The 18,138-nt window shown below is 37.7% G+C and overlaps 1 protein-coding gene across 2 annotated transcripts in view; it reads left to right on the top strand.

Moving 5' to 3' along the window:
* LOC111570492 (semaphorin-6D-like) overlaps window positions 1-18,138 on the top strand; it is a 263,043-nt gene that overhangs the window by 129,592 nt on the left and 115,313 nt on the right. For both annotated transcript variants that reach the window (XM_055018212.1, XM_055018211.1), the window contains exon 4: window positions 17,885-18,112. In XM_055018212.1, coding sequence (XP_054874187.1) covers window positions 17,956-18,112 — 157 coding nt within the window. In that variant the 5' untranslated portion in view covers window positions 17,885-17,955. The remainder of the gene's footprint in view (window positions 1-17,884; window positions 18,113-18,138) is intronic.

Genomic DNA, 18,138 nt, shown 5'->3' with positions numbered 1-18,138 from the left:
GATTTAAATGCAATGAACACACGTATTCACACAATGTAAAATAACAAATAACTATTTTTAAAACTGTTAGTCAGCATTATTTACATTTTTCACCTCTTTTGTTTACAATCAACATAATTTAATATTTTATTTCTATAGTATTTTTTTTTTTTAGATATTATCTGTAATTTAACAAAGCAGGGAACTCTTTCAAATAATGACAAATATCTGTAAAATAGTAATATAGTGTAATTGAATGACCACACATTGTAAAGAACACTTGTTTTTTTGACTTATTAATGTAGACATTATATAGAGTTGTGGCCTTTTTTTTGTTATTACTTTTTCCCATGATTTCATTCAATATTATCTGTGATTTAACAAAACAGGGAACATCTGTAAAATAATAAGATAAAAAATTATTTATTATGCTTAAAAAATAATAACAGCAAATATCTGTAAAACGTATTTTTTGCTGATTTAAATACAGCAAAAGCTGTGTAATTGTACAATCAAATAAAAAGAATGAATTAGTCTGTGAAAACACAGAGTTTTGATCGAAACATTAACAGTTTTGGCCTGTTTTTTTAAGGCAAACATGTAAGTTAATACTTTTTTATGTGATTTTGCTAATGATTATCTAATTAATACAAAATAACAAGAAATTGTTCAAGAAATTATAGTTAAAAGTTGTTAAAATGTAAATTTTTACAGTATGCAGTGTTTTTTTTTTTAAAACATGCAGTTTTACCTTTCTGTGTTTTTCATATGAAGTGATTATATCTGTCAAACACATGAACAACGGCTTTTTCTTAAACAAATCTGCTGTAAAACTGCAGTAAATGTAACTTGAAATTACAAGAATTCCTCATTTTCTAATATTAATATACATTTTTAAAACAGTTTTGAATCTTAATGTCATAAAACAAAACACAGACTAAAAATAACAATAAAACACATTAAAATATGATAGAATGCTGTTTTTTTTGTTTGTTTGTTTGTTTTGTTTTTGTTTTTTTTGCTACCAGATGACTGGTTTAATAAACTGAAGGAAGCAATTAGTAAAAACAAATTGCAAAACAGTTTCATTTTCTAATTGCACAGTTAAAATGTGAAGACATCCGAACCAAAGTGACTTTTTACTTGCTGTAGATTTATTCTGCCATTGTCTTTTTAGCTCTGTTTTTCTGTCTTGTTCAGCTAAAACTCCCCACGGCTCACCTTCAACTGAAGAGGATGTTTTTCCTGCTTCAGCTGAGTTTTTTTTTTTTTTTTTTTCTGCAAATAACAGAGTGAAGTGAGTTTATTCCAGCAGGGATCTTAGACAGTAGAAGAGACAGAAAGGAACAAATAAAAGACTAAAGAGGGAATAAATGGCAGATGAGAGGAGGAGGATGTAAAATACATCCCTCCGTCATCCATCTGTCGCTCTGTTCAGGCCTCAATCTGCTTTCTACACTTTCGCTCTTTGTTTTATTCTCTTCTTTTATCCAAATCTGTCATTTCTTTTGCTTCTTTCAGCTGCACTTCTTTTCATCCACTCGTCTCTTCCTGCTTTTCTTCTTTTCCAGCTGTCTTTTATCATTCTTTCTGTTTCTTCCTTATTATTTGACTCCTTTATCTCATTCTTTCGTCGATATTTCTCTGAAATCGCTGTGATTTTGCTCTCATTTGTGTCTTTTCTCCATCATCCGCTCTCATTAACCTCCATTGATTCCTGCTCTCAGTTTGATTTAGTTTTTTTTTCTCACTCATTCTCATTTGAAATCTTTTATCCTCTTTCACGATGACCCACAGTTTCCTGTACTGACTTTGGTGTCTGTTTCCATTGACATCCATTACTTTCACACATTGCGTTTAAGCGTTTCTGCTTTGTTCAGATGGAAAAAGCTGACACTCGAACAGTGTAGAAGTATTATAAGTCAAAGTTTGGCCGTGAAAACCTCTGTACGAGAGAAAAAAGGCGAGGAAACTAAAAGACCATTGTCACTTTTGTGTAAATATGTTTTCGCATTGTGCTCAGCTGGATGCAGGCAGTTTTGCAGCTTATGCCACAACCAGAAGTTTTTGGCAAACCAGTGACAGCCTATGATAGGAACATTTCTCATACATGTTGTTTTACCCATTAACTTTAGAATTTTTTACCTGAAATGAAATGATACACACCTCACCTGTTCGTAGGGCTCAGTGATGTAGCTGAAAAATGATGTCAAACAGAGATTAAAGAAACACAAAATCCCTTGAAGTTGATACCAAGAACCAAAATGCAGCAACAAAAAGAAGCAAATAACTGCAAAAATGCACACAAAGGCCTGAAATAGACTCAAAATGACAACAGTGAAAACAAAGATGCAAATAAAGATGCAAAATGAACACAAATAATTGCAAACTTAACTCAGATAAAACCAACACTTAGACACATAAAATGAACCACTACTAGGTGCAAAACATGGTTGCAAAAAGATGCAAAATGCCCACTAACAGAGACAAACCAAGAAAAAAACACGCAAAATGAACACAAGCAAAAGCAAAATTGCAGCAGCGATGCACAAAATGACCAGGAAGAGATTGAAAGTGACATGGAGAGATGAAAAATTAACACAGACAAATGCAAAACCAACGTAAACTGATACAAAGCAACCACAAAGACAGAACATGAAGTCCATCAGACCCAAACTACAAAAAGATGCTGTAAAAGAAAAAGAATATTTATATATTCAAAAACTGTGAAAACTATGAAATGAACATAAACATAACAGAGATGATTTAATACAATTAGTTATTCATTATTCAAAAAATTTAATAACAAACCTAAAATTATTTTATTTCTAATTTAATTTTTAATATTATTTAACAAAGCTGGGAAAATCTGTAGAGCTGTAAATATTGATATATTTAGCTGGTTTGACTAAAATAAAATAACTTTAATTCTATGGTCATGTCTAAAAATACAGAGATTATTTACAATTTTAAGCCCTGTTCGCCCAGGATTAGTATTACCTCGGGGCTAATGGTGATTTGCATTAATTGCGGAGGATGTCTGTGATCTTAATCCCATGCAAATGCCCCATGTCTCTCATTTCCACTGCAAATTACCTACGTACCATGTTCCACCAAACACCAGCGTCCTGTGATAATACTAGTCCCGTGCGAATCTGGATGTCAGTGACTGGGGGGTATTTTAGTCGCTGTTTTTTTTTTATTGCGCACCTTTTTCTACCTCTAATTACGGAGGCTGCAGTGGAAATTATTGACAGCATTTTAGGTGCGAATGCAGGAGTAGGCCTCTATACACAACAGGCCTATGGACCATTCGCAGAAACGGCAAAATCAGATCAACAAGAAGAGGGAAATTTGGGAGGATATTGAGATGGATGGCATAGCAGCATGCGGTAAGAAACATTTTCCTAGGCCTATCTTTCAACAGGCTTAATCCAAACGCCCTGACGGCCCGTTATCCCGACAGCGCTGCCCACTGTTCTCAAGCCACGTTGCTGCTTTAACATATTTACTGTTGCCGCGACGACTGCATACCACGTTGCGACGTGCACAGATTTGACATCATATCGCAGCTTTGATGTCCGTAAATTTGTGTAAAATACAGACTTCACTTATCCCGTACGAATGCACTGCAAGAAACACAGACGTGGGGGGGTTAATTCACAAATTACCAGATAATCCCCAGGTAATACTAATCCTGTGCGAATAGTACGTTAGGCTGTTTTCTATGATTAACCTTTAAATAGTGTTTTTTGTTGTTGTTGTTTTTATATTTGAAATAATGTAAATGATTTTTTGAAAATACAGCTAAAAATGATGATTTTTACAGTGTATAGGTGGCTCTTGGTTAATGTGAGGAAGTTAAAGGGACGACTAGCTCTGCTGTTAAAGTTTTAGGACGTTTCTCTGTCGACCGTTATTATTTTGGGATGTTGGGACGTTTGAAGCTGCACAAGTGGAAGGATAAACCTGTCAAAGCAGCAAAGGAACATAAACCACCGTGCAGGTCTGGTGTTAAAGTTGTGCAGGAGCAAATTTGAGCCTTTAACTCGTTCAGAAAGCAAACAAAGCCAGAATGCTGCATGTAATCTGAGTGTGCAGCATGTGAGAGTCGTGTCTGCAGATTTAAACCGACACTTTGGCTTCCGGAACTCACAGTTTTGCCAGATTTTTAAAAACAGGAGATTGAATTTTTAATTTTTAATTTTAATTTTTTTTTTTTTGGTCACACATCCTTAAGACTTTCACTGCAAAAACCAGGAGGATGCAGATCTGTCGTGGAGCCAGGCGGCGTTTTGGCGAGCGTCCGCCACCTCGTGATCCCGCCAACACAATGAGCTGGTTTCAGGCTGCATGAAAATCAGGATTTCACACGGCTTAAAAATGTGTCGCTGCGCCTCCCAAAAGCTGACGCCTGCAGATCGATTACGGCTTGGATTACTTTTCGTGCCGTAGTTTAGTCGTTAATACAGAAAAACTTCAGGAGGGAACGGACCAAGGAAGAAGCAGGCGGCCATTTTTAAAGTTTATTTCCTCGCTTCATTGTCTCATTTTCATTGTTTGGTGGTCGCTCAGTCGCTGTGTCTCCTGTAAAGTCTTTTTTTAAGAATTTGTCCTTCAGCTTGACACACACATATACACACACACACACACACACACACACACACACACACACACACACACACACACACACACACACAGTGGGAGAAGCTGGTGGATTGCCTGTCAGGATGAAAACTGATTCCACTTTCTCAGTCTGGCACTCGGGGCGCCCATTCAAGGCCAGCAGACACACAATAACACACACACACACACACACAGCTACCCCACACACACACTTAAAGACACACACACTGCGGAGGCTCAGTTCAGTCTGACGCACACCGAGGTGATGCACTCGAACAATAAGCGGTGCAAAAAATGGATCTGTGTTTTAATGCGAAGCTGAAGACGCCGCAGAGGTGACGCACATGTTTCAAATACTGACGCACAACATACAAAGAACACACAGCTGCTGATGGAAGAATCCTCCTGAGCTCTGGACGAGCTACTGAAGCGTCCCATCAGGGAGCAGGAGCCCTTCAACACTTCCTGTTGGAAAGTCACACAGCTCAGTGAAAAGATGCAGAACAGCCACAAAAACACGTGAAATGACCACTAAATGATAGAAAACCCAATGACATGTAAAATGACCCAAAAGAGACACAAAATCAATGTAAAAATGCCCCAAACAATCAAAAAAAGACACAAAATAATGGCCATAAAACAACTGATACGTTCTCAGAGGGACTTCAAATGAACGCACATAAAACACCACAAAACACACAAAATTACCCTAAAGAGACACAAGATTACCCCACAAAGAAACACAGTGAGCCAAGAAAGATGCAAAATGACATCAAGAGACACAAAATGATTCCAAAGAGACACAAAATGACACTGAACAGATATAAAATGATCACAAAGTACAACAAAATGACCGCACAGAAACATATGTTGACCCAAAACAGACACAAAATGACAGTAAAGAAACAAAACAACCCCTAAGAGACATAAAATGGTTCCAAAGAAACACAATATGATTGTAAAGAGACACAAATTGTCTACAAAGAGACACACAATTACCACAAATAGATACAAAATGATCCCAACGGCACACATTGACCCAAAATAGACACAAAATGATTCCAAGGAGAAACATAAGTAACACAAAGTGCAACACAATGACCCCACAGAGACACAAAATTATCATAAAGAGACAGAAAATCATCCCACAAAGACACACAATGACCTTATAGAGACACAAAGTGATTGGAAAGAGACAGAAAATGACACTGAAGACAAAAGATGATTCTAAAGAGACACAAAATGACCCCAAAGAGACACAAAATGATATCACGAAGACATACATTGACCTGAACGAGACACAAAATGTCTTCAAAGAGACACACAATGACTACAAAGAGACACACAATTACCACAAAGCGCAATAAAATGACCCTATAGAAACACCAAATTGTCATAAAGAGACAAAAAATTATCCCACGAAGACACACAATGACCTTACCTTGTGTGTGTGTGTGTGTGTGTGTGTGTGTGTGTGTGTGTGTGTGTGTGTATGTATGATTTCTTAATTGAATTGCCTAACAGTTCATAAGAGTACAGCTGAAACAATTAGTTTAATCAACTGACAGAACATTTATTTATTCAGCTGAAAGCATTTCATGATTCCAGCTTCATAAATGTGGAGATGTGCTGCTTTTCCTGTTAATTAGATGAATAAGTTTCATCTATTCTTCAGTCATTCAGAGATTTGGCCGCTGCTGGCATTTAATTTTTGTTTTTTTGTTTTTTTTAACTGAGAAAATAATCTGCAGCTTAATCCACAATGAAAATAATAATTAGCTGCAATTAATAGTTCAGGCTGAGCTTCACCTCAACCAGCTACACCAGTAAAATTCTGATTTTACATTCACCCATGAGTAATAATGATTTAATAATATGGTATATTACAGTTTAACAGTCACTGGAGAATTGTTCTGCATTAAGCACTTTTATTTGTAATGCCTTCAGTACATTTCCCTGCACCTACATACATACTTTAACTTAGATAACATTTCACATTCACAGTTATTTCTTTGAACACAGTATTTTCCCTGCAGTGTCGTATCAGTGCTTTACTTGACTAAATGATCTAAATTCTTCCCACGGCTGACTGAAGGCTCCTTGATTAAAGACTTTGCTCGATGGCAGCTCTTATTAATCCATCTGGTCACCGGCTAATCTGAGCAGAATCATCTGAGCATTTATCTGGCTACAGGTCGGATGTGTGACCCACTTAAACTCTCAATAAATGTTCTACTGTAAACTATGCCAGAGTTACAAGGTTCCAAAGATGGTTGTTTGGCCGTTGTCTGGCTAACTGTCTGGGATTTTAAAAGCAGGTTTTTACAAATTCCATAAACTGTATGACTAATCACTACCAAAAGACAGAGCCCATAAATCCTGATCGAGCTGCATGTTTTGATATACAATTTATTTGGATTTTTTAAAAACTGCACGACCAGTTAGATGCCCAAAATGATGTTGGAAGAATCTATAATAAGAACAAGCCTGAGGAAAAGCAGTAAGTGAGCTTAATGATAATAATGTCCAGTGTAAAATAAAGATTCATTACAATGTGGTGGGTTAAAGGAGGACACTTTAGAACTGGGTTAGTTCTGTGAAACTTGTATACTTGATATCAGCATGTGTTATCAAGAATGACCTGCAATCAACACTTTTAATGTTTCAGGCCTAAATTCTAAGCTGCCACTATTTTTTGACCTCCTTTTAACTCTCTGAACCCCTGAACTTGCTGCGATGTTTGAAATCCAAGTTACTTTTTAAAAATTTCAGGAATACACTTTTATTAATAATCAGAAGCCATAAAAACAGGAAGAATTTAACTTTATGGAGGTCCTCAAATTAATTATATGTGGCTTTCAGTTTTGTTGGGAAAACAGCCAAGTCTAAGCTGCAAACCAGGACATTCCATACGGATTCTGTAAATAGCAAAAAATTCTGATTTCCTTGATGCAACTGAAAAGCCATGACGGATGCAGATGCAACCAGCAGTCATATCTCAAAAATTCAGGGAGTTTTCGGTTCAACTGCAGGCTGTGTCTATACAGAGCAAAGAGGACAAAAGTATCAGAATCGATTAGTCAAAAATGGATGTAGCAAAATATCTATAGTATGTAGAGTCACCATTTTTCTACAATATTGGTAACGCTTGTGGACACTTGGAGAAACATTGTACATGTTGAGTCCAGGTCTTTCTCATTTTAGCAAACAATCTAGTTTATTCATAAAGCACCTTTCACAGATACAGAATGACAAAGTGCTCTACAGTAATAATAAAAGTAAAATAATAATAATATGATAAAACAGGGGAGTAACGGCTAAAGTAAAGTGCAGTAAAACAACCGTCAACAATAACAATAAATAAAATAGAGCAGCTCCCGGTCAGCCGGAGTAAAAATGTTTTCAGCTGCATCATAAAAGGAGCCCATCGATCTCAGCTGTAGAGGAAGAGCATTCCACACCTTTGGTGCAAGAGCATGGAAAGCACAGTCACAACGGGTTTTGTACTCGGATTGTGGGACAACAAGTCATTTTTGTTGACTTAACCTGAGAGTTCTATTAAGGAGGTCGGCAACATACTGGGGTGTCTGTCCACGAAAAGCCTTAAAAGTTGCAGAATGTTGTTCCAGTGGCCCAAGAGACATTTTTCTTCTAGATATGGTCGTGTTTTTTCCATAGAGGTGCAGGACTTCATATAGTAGTTTAAAATGAGCCCATTGTGAGTAAGCTCAGATACTCCCTGTATATGACATATTCATAGTTGCGTATCTTATTGTTGTCTATTAAAGTGGTGAACAGTGCTGGTTAGCTGCATGTTGGGCAGCAAAGGGTTAAATGTGTTGGGCTGACGTCCTACCTCCCACAGAAAGCAGTGTAGTATTGATTAATCCTGCAGTAAATGCGTAATCGATCACTCTCCGTCAGATGGGAAGACGACACGTCAGATTTACGATCAAATCCGAATATCGAGCTTTTATATAAATCAGCGTAAACCTCCGCAGAGACCCGAGCTGCTGCCGGAGCCCCGTGTGATGGATTAGTCTCGCCGTATAAATGACAGATTGTCCCCGCCGGCAGGAAGATCATGTTCAGGTGGCAGGAAACACGCAACCACGAGAAGGAGAACAAGATGTTTCAATTATCTAAATGAGTCCGGGCTGAGTGACGGGGATCGCATCGAGCTCCAGTCACAATCTGCTCTGAGGAAGGAACATCCACATTGTTTTTGAGCCTTTTTTTCTGCACATAAAATGTAAAATAAATCACAAGTATGTGGGTGAGAACCGAGAAACCCTGAGAGACTTTTCTTTTTTTTTAAAAGAAAACCACCTGAGAGGCGATATAAAGACGATAGAGTGAGAGGCTCGGATTTGACAGACAGAGGTGAAATGAGAAACCAGGCGGCTCCAGGACTCAACACAGAGGACAAAAACAAGGAAAAAGACAAAAATAACCGAGAGAGAGAGAGAGAGGAGCCAAGGAAGGAAACTAAATGTAAAACGTCTCATTAGAGTCAAGAGCAGGGGAGAAAATAAAGGTCTCTTTTCACCATAAAAAGGTTAAAAATCTTAATTATGCCCTTTGGTTTTCAGAGAGTTTTGTAGTTGCTTTGGAAACTGAAGCAGCAGAATCTGATTTCCTCGAACAAAAGAACAGAAGAACAAGCGAGAAGCGGCGGTTTGTAATCCTAAAATCAAATCAGATCCATCAGCGTGGCATTTAGTCCTTCTGCAGTCCGAGCAGAGTCAATTAGTCTCCCCATAAAGACTCCTATTAGGTGGAATCGACGTTTGTTTGAGGCGATAAACAGCCTTCAGTCGGAGGTGACGCACACAGCCAGTAGAAACTGAAATAAAACCATGAAATCAGCTTAAGTTTATGCTCCTGTTTGTTGTTTTTTCCTCACATTTGCTCACTTTTATCCAGCATCTGCATCCAAAGCAGGTCCGATGTCACATTCAGCCTCCTTCAATATGATTTAATGCAAAGTCAAACCAACGCTTTTAATATTTTATGAATTATTTGGTGGCAGCAGCTAAACCAGCCACCTGCTGGAAACCAGACTTTATATTTGCATAATAACTGGAGTTAATTTCAGTTAAATGTCTCCAACAAACTTCATACACTCTGTAAAGTAGAGCTGTGGTGAATTAAAGACAGTGCTGGAGGCTTGAAAATCTACTTTTTAATCAATCGATGAGTCGCAGGGAAACAAATAATCTGCTTCGACGAACTAAATGTTCCACGGTGAGCTGAGTGCTCTCCACCTGCTCGTCTTATTAGCCCCAGTTAATTCTAAATTAATATAAAAAGCTGGTATCTGCAGCTTATTAAATCAATTGAACCTAGTTGTTTTATCTTGAAATGATAACAAGAAGTAGGTGCTGAAGTTTAGATGAAGAGGCAAACTTTGTGTGGAGACTTTGCAAGGATTTTGCTGCTGTTGTCTCCAGGATTTACTTTTGTGTCTGTAGACGTGGAGGCTGTTCAACTTTGAATTCCTCAAACATTTCTCAACATCCACATCCTTCCATCTCTATTTATTTGGACAAACACTGTAGACTGAATTTTTCCAGCTGCAGTTTGAGGTACCTAAGATTTTCCATGATGCACTCATCATTCAGATTTCAACTGATAGTGCAGTATAACAAGTATAATATCCATCCGAAGCCACATTTTAGACAAATTCCTCATGAATGTATCAGAAATATGTAGGTTTTTGCCCAACCTAGAAATAATATGGACTTGATTTTAGTGGAATTTATACATAAAGTTTGTGATAATTTCTCAAAATGACTACCTTTTAGAGAAGGTGGAAGTGACTGTTTCATTGTTGCTTTTGGGTTATTCATGAGATTCGATGACTCTTGAGGAAAACTATAGAACAATCACCAAGATTATCATTTAACCCTCTGAACTCAGCAGTTTTTCTGGTCCCATTTTTGCTCACTGTGTGCTCATGTTTCACTGCAATGTATTTTCTTGTAACTCATGCACCTTCAGTAAGACAGATTCTGTGATGTTCTCACAACTTTGAATCTCGTACTTGATTACAAGGAAGCAATGAAATCCCATAGTAACCACTTTATCGTTATTTTTTAATTTATGTTTTTGCTCCTGCTATATTTTTGCTCACTGTTGGTTCAGTTTTCACTGCAATATAAAGTCCTACACCTCTATGGAAACAGCATAACCATGACTGGAAGGAGAGAGAACTCAGAAATGTTTTCTGTTCAGTATCCCACAGTTTTATTGTCAAAAATCATTAAAAATCTGAATTTCATTCAAGCATTTTTACATACTTATCTCCTATCTGCTCCATGTGAACATTTCCTGCAGTTCATCTGAAAAGTCACAGAATTTTTCTTACTTGACTGTGAGTCACAGACAAGTCACTAAAGGCTTGAGTGTTGTGCAAAGGAGCACAGAATTTTTTGTTTTTCACGGAATCTGATTGGAGCAAACAGTTTATTTTTGGTGATTTTTTCAATCAGACATGATTTGGAAGATTTATTGCAATTTCAGGCTTAGATTTGGTTAATTTCAAGCGTTGTTGGAACAAATCTTGCCGTTTTTACAGTTTCTAGCTCTGATCAATAGTGCAATTCATGCAGTTTTTTATGCCTTTAAAATCCACCTGTAGGCTTTGGAGTTCAGAGGTTTTAAAGAAAAGGTTGCCATGTTTGCTCCTGCTCCCCCCTGTAGGACAGGATCTGGCATCCAGCTGCCTTCCTGCTGCGCCAGTTTGAAGCCTCACATGTTCTATTCTGCCTGCTGTCACATTCTGACGTCCAGCCGATCTGAAGCTCTGCTACTTGTGGCTTCTCCACCGCGGTGCTTCTTCTCTCAGCTGGGGCTTGGAGGATGGAATTTATCAGATCTAGAGGCTGAAGTCCCGAGTCTTTGGTGGCTCGCTGATTCTGCTGGTGTCGATGTAGAACCACGTTTTTTCGCATCATGTGCAGCTCGATATAATTATTTATATTTCAAATATTACATGTTGATGAGTACTTTAACCCTTTGATGCACAGCATGGGTGTCAAAAGTGACCCATATTCGGTGGAAAATAGGTATCTCTTGACCCATGCTGCGCATCAAAGGGTTAAATAAAAAGAAAGTAAGGAAAAAAATTCTGCTGATTTCAGCTACGAAGCAAACAGGCTAATTTGTGTTTGGTTGGAAACGGAAACGGAATGAAACCACACCTGAACACACACCTGAACACACACACACTTACCTGCATATTGTAATGTGTCAGCTGCTTCCAGGGTTTACACATCCAGGTGTAAATTACATTCGGGGAAATGGGACACGGCTTCTAACAAAATGTCTCAAACGAGGCCTAAATAAAGCCACCTTCTCTCCAAGTGTGTATGTGTGTGTTTCTGTGTGTATCTGTCTGTGTGTGTGTGTGTGTATGTTTGTGTGTGTGTGTTCTATGTGTGTGTGTGTGTTCTATGTGTGTGTGTGTTTCTATGTGTGTGCGACTACTCGTTCATTAAGTCCAGCCAGTTCGCCTCAGTCTTGTCTCGCTGAATGAGAATTGACATCAGGGCTGCAAGCAGCAAATTAATGATTTAAAGTAGTAAAACACACACACACACACACACACACACACACACACACACACACACACACACACACACACACACACACACACACACACACACACACACACACACACACACACATTGAAGAGGCGTGACTCATCTCAGAAGTTTGTCCATTTTTCCGTGTTTTTGTTATTTCCTGGTTGAATGCGTGACAGGAATCATCCAGGTTATTCTCATTTATTAACGCTGCACCTGTGTGCGTTTCCTTCTACACAAATGTTGTCGCGTTTCCATCGTTGCATTGACTTACATTCATTACCTTCCCCCTAAGAGCACTCTAAACCCACCGAGACGCTTCCTTGTTCTCCCCATTAAGGAGCCGAGTCATGCAGATTTAGGTCCTTGCAACGTGAGTTAGTCCTACAACCGCACACAGTCACACACTTTGTCGAAGCTAATGAGAGGAAATGTGGTTAATTTTCTGAATTCTGAGCATAATCAAGCCACAGAGTTCTGTCATTCCAGCCAGTTACGTACTGAACCTTGTACCATCCTCTAATTAAATCCAGTTATTGTGTAGTAACAGTATTCTGGAGATACGTAGCCTTTGTGTCACATGGAGCCTCACGTTGGTCGAGTAGAAAAATGGAGGAGGACAAATAATAATATTTTGAACCACAGGCAGTTTTTTTTTTTGTTTTTTTGTTCCTGGCACATTTTTCCTCACTGCGGGTTTTTTTCACTGCAGTTCTGGAGAAGTGTGTCTAAAATGTGGCTTCAAAGGGCTGATGCTTATTAATACCATGTTCTCACCAACCACACTTTAACCCTCACCAGTATAAAAAGACAACATATACTTTTATGCTTTTATTATATGTATATAAGTTGTCTTTTTTTATTTAGAAGTTGGATTTTTCAGTCCCTTTAGGTAGTAATCACCCACATAGTTGCCATCACATAAACCAAAGCTTATTTGATTCCAACCAGGTTAGTGGTGTATATATAAAAAAAATCATTTGGGGTCCATGTAGACCCCAACCAGACCCCAGCCGGACTGTGCATCTTTTATTTATGTATGTTTGTGTTAAGTTGCTCTTGTGACGACTGCTTCAGTTGCAGTGTTTCATTTCAGTTCAGGAGTTCCTACACTAATATTGTAAGCAATACACGTTTGTAATCATCAGTCTTAATCTCATTATTTCATTCTTATTTGTATCTATTGACGACACACATTTTAGGAAAATATACCCTGAGAGGATATGGACAGGCACAGAAATATGAAACAGATGAAAGACTAGCTGGACCCCAAGTGTACGGATGAAGCAGGTTTTGCCACAGGTACTGATGGGGGTTAACCTTGTTGTGTTTTTATGATAGAATGACTGCTCTATTATTAAAATACCTGATAAGTAGACATTCAAACTTGAACTTGGTGTAAAAAAAAAAAAAACTTGATGTATCTCTACTGACTGTTGTGGAAGTTCAGCGAGGTCGAGAGAGGATGAGGAGGCAGACACAAAGAGACACACTGGAGACTCAGACTTTGGTTGCAAGTAAGGTTTACTGATATCAAGAGAAGTGACACCGACAGAGCAGCAGTACATGCAAGCAATGCCAGCAACACAACTAGTCTGCTTTGTCACGTCAGAATAGACAATATCTAATCTTGACCAGAGCAGAGAGTCCTGGCAGATCTTCCTCCTACAGTGTCTGCCTGTCTGAAGGCCATTATGAGCTAAGAAAGGGGGAAGAGTCATTTTTCCTTCACGCTGACCAGTTAAATCCACTTTTTTAAAGCATTCTTTGTGTGTAAATTTTGCTAAAATCAGGTAGATATTATGTCTAGGCTGGGCAAAAACCTAAATATTTCAGATATTACTATCTATATTCTGGAGAAATGTGCCTAAAATGTAGCTTCGGAGGGCTAATACTTGTTATACCGCATTCTCACCAACCACACATTAACCTTGCTGTGTTTTTATGATAGAATGACGGCTTAGATGTTCAAACTTGTAATTTGCATGAAAAAACTTCTCTACTGGCCAGTAAACTCCACAGACTGGACAAAATCCAACTTTTTTCAGCATTTTTTTAATATAGCTTTTAGTAAAATCAGGTAAATATTATATCTAGGTTATGGAAGACCTAAATATTTCAGATATTAATATCTATATTTTGGAGAAATATGTGGCTTCAGAGAGCTAATACTTGTTACACAGCATTCTCACCAACCACACTTTAACCTTGTCATGCTTTTATTGTAGAATAACTTCTTAATTATTCAAATACTTAATAAGCAGACATTCAGACTTGTGCTTGGTGTGGAAAAACTTGCATTGATTCATCTCTGCTGACCACAGACTGGAGGTTCTGTGTTTTCTGCGTTAGCTTGGAGCTCTTAGCGCTCATGTAGCTCCACTCACACCTCAGTAACGGAGGAGAAGACGAGTTAGCGAACACGACTTCGAGCTGCTTCCTTCACGACGATGACGACGATCAAAACGGAGACTCTGGAGAGCGACACCTCCTCCTTTTTGTAGTTCCAAACCAGAGAAGAAGAGGAAGAGGAAGAGGAGAGGTAGAGCTTGTCACCTCTGGGACCACCTCTCTCTTTTTCATTTGTCACTTCAGATGACAGGACGAGGCAGCCGAGGTGATGAAAGAGGAGATGAGAGGGGAGGCGTCACCTTCATGCTCACCTCTTTTCTGCTTTGTCACCACGCGACATAACGGAAAGAAAATGAAGGAGGAACACGAAGAAACTGTCACGACCGAAAGTATCGGAAAGAAAGGGAGCGAGGATAAAGTGAAGCAGTGGAAACCCCAACTATACCCCAAAAATTAGAATATCAGAAAAAAGTAAATTTTGTTCACGATTACATTTGAAAAGGTGAACAATTTCTGTTTTTCTATGAATATAGAATATATGGAAGTTTACATTTTTTAATTAAACTACCAAAAACGCAAATATGCACCTGTAAATATTAGTTTTACCTAGATGACTACACCGAGTTGATTAACAAAAATGCATTTCCAGCTACAAATGTTCTTCCCAACACTGAATATTGGCTGTTTCTCAGTTTCCTTTGAGACTAAACTAAACATATATGATACTGAAGGATAGTTGAATATCTAAATTTGGACTTTAGAGAATAACATCTCACAGTTAATGCATTAAACTCAGTCAACTATTGAACCATCTGAACGCCGAAATTTCCAAAAATGCATCATTTATCACAGAAAGAAGCGGAAACAAATGTTGAATATTCAACTTTCTGACGGGGAAAAAGATCAAACTGTAAGCTTGAAATTGTGATATTTCATCAAAATTAGAATGTAAGGGGGAAAAAGATAATTTTTTCATGATTTAATTCAGAAAGGTGAAGGACCTCTGTTTTTCTATGGATATAGAACATATGAAAGTTTACCTTTTTGAATTAAATGACTTTCCAGCTGCACCTGTAAATATTTCTTTTATCTAGAGGACTCTACTACCAGTTGATTAATAAAAAAGGCATTTCAGCTACAAATTCTCTTCTCAACAGTAAATTTCTGCTGTTTCTTAGTTTTCTTTGAGACTAAATTAAACATATTTGACACTGAAGGACAATTGAATATCTCAGTTTGGGCTTTATAGAATAACATCTCACATTTTATGCATTGAATTCAGTCAAATATTGAACCATCTGAACTCCAAAACTCGCTGGCATGTTTGAAACTTGTGTTATCTTCTTGTAAAATTTCCAAAAATATGTCATTTATCATGCAAAGAAGCAGAAAGAAATGTTGACTATTCAACATTCTGATGGTCCATCTGGGAAAAAGATCTAATTTTAAGCTTGAAATTGTAATATTTCATCAAAATCTCCAATAATTGGAATATTGTGAAAAAAGTTCCTTTTGTTCACCCACTCCTCACACTGTTGTTTTGCTCCTGATGTGTTTGATGTGAAACTTTTCCATTAGCAGGATTTCCTTCAGGCAGTTTTTCGTGCACAGATTAGAGTTTTTTTCTAAACGACAATTGTCAGAATTAGACGACGAATGAGGTTCTCATCAGCTACGTCTGTGAGTCCCTGGCAAAGAAAAAAATAAATGAATAAATGGAAGAAAAAACATCAAGGAAATAATAAAATCAGAAAAACTGAAAAAAAAAAACTAAAATATCTCTGAACAATGATGAATAAAGCAAAATTAAAACTGAAAAAAATACAAAAGAAAAGATGTTTTAATTTTTTGTTCTGAAAAAACTGTTAATTGCTGTTTGGAGCGTCACAGTTCTTCTGTGAAACTGAATAAAAGGATCCTGCCTGGGGTTCACTGAGTGTTAATTACTAAAGAGAAAATCAAAGCCCACAACAAATGAGCTGAACAGAAACAAAAAAAGAACCAATATTTTGCCCATTTACTGGTTCATACTTGTGTTTTTTGGGGTCTATTAGAATACATTGACATGCTTTAATGTTCAAACACATTCTTCTTCTCAGACTCTGCATTACTGCAGCACCTCTTCTCTTTCTTTAGATTATTGCAATTTTACAGCGCTAATATTGATTGTGCGTGTGTGTGTGAGAGAGAGAATTTAAGCAATCAACATTTAAGCTAATCCTTATACTGTAATTGATTGCTAAATGCTAATCCTGCATAATTTATGTAACTGGACAGAGAGAGAGAATGACTGCTTATCTTTTATATTGATTAATTTATTGACTATTTCACTGATTAATCGACAGTCTAAAAGGTTAATTTACCACAAACAAAGCCAAATGACCATTTAATTGAAGTCATTTTATTGTGACAAACTGCACATTGTTGTTTAATGCAGCACATTATAGAGGGGAAACAAAGGTTTATATATTGAAGCGCTAATAAAAACTTCAACATGATGAACATAAATAAGAAGAGGGTTTATTATTATAAATCAGCCATGTCATTTAGAAAAAAAAATCAAGTTTCTAACCTTCTTAAAGTGAAAAAAAAAATTGCTCTATATGTTAAACAAAGTGGACACTGTGGATATTTTACAAGCATTAGCCACTAAAGCAACTTCTTGTCTCCTCATTGTGTATTTGTTCTCTGACTTTGGTGGTAGTTTCAGTTTCTTTGAAAATACAATTGAATGACATCACAACTGTCGTCTTTAACTCATGTATATGGTGAATTTGTTAGACGATGCTATAGAATCAGGATGTTAGCGATGCAAAGCAGCAGCTTGGAACTGATGTCTGGCTAACATGTTGTTTTAATAAGCTCCATTTCGTCACTTTGTCACCCTGGTTCCATCGTCTGATGACAGAAACAGAAAAATATGTAAATAAGAGCAGCTTTATTGTGAATTTGAATGCATTAAAACACAGTATAAGTGAGCACAGGGACAGGAGAGAAGTAAACAGATGTAAAGTGTCACTTAGGTGTTTGATCTGATATTCAAACTCTGCCCACCTTTTTGTTCTGTGATCATTTGAAATACTTGAAATACAAACCCAGCCTTTGAAAAACTTTGAAGCAAATCTGACTTGGCTGTCATTATCTGAAACCGTATTACCGACTACAGTTGACCATTAACTGGAGCAAAAAACAACTGAATGAATATGCATTAATACTGAAGAAAATCACTTGTTTCAATGAACTGAAGCAAAAAAAACAACAAAAAAAACTCTGGTAAAAATATCGGCATTGATGCATTTTTAACATCAATGCCTAACCCTCCTGTCTTTTTCTTACAGTTAACGTCCATCATGACTTGCTGACATCACCTCCGGCTGCCCCCCCCTCTTCCCCTCTCTTTCCACCAAAAATGGCCTCGACCACCCGGCTGTTGCCGTTGCGACTGCCGCCACCATCACCATCGCTGCTGCTGCTCTTCACGCTCGCTTGCTGCTCCTTGTCCGAGTCGGCCTCGACCACGTCCTTCCCCAAAGACCTGCAGCCGATCAGCGTGGTCAGCTGGGAGCGTGAGTGCAACAGAGTTCAGCTTCTA

The sequence above is a fragment of the Amphiprion ocellaris genome, chromosome 15, assembly GCF_022539595.1.
Source record: "Amphiprion ocellaris isolate individual 3 ecotype Okinawa chromosome 15, ASM2253959v1, whole genome shotgun sequence".
NCBI lineage: Eukaryota > Metazoa > Chordata > Actinopteri > Pomacentridae > Amphiprion > Amphiprion ocellaris.
The sequence above is the reverse complement of the archived record's forward strand: the minus strand, read 5'-3'. Positions and strand labels throughout refer to the sequence as shown.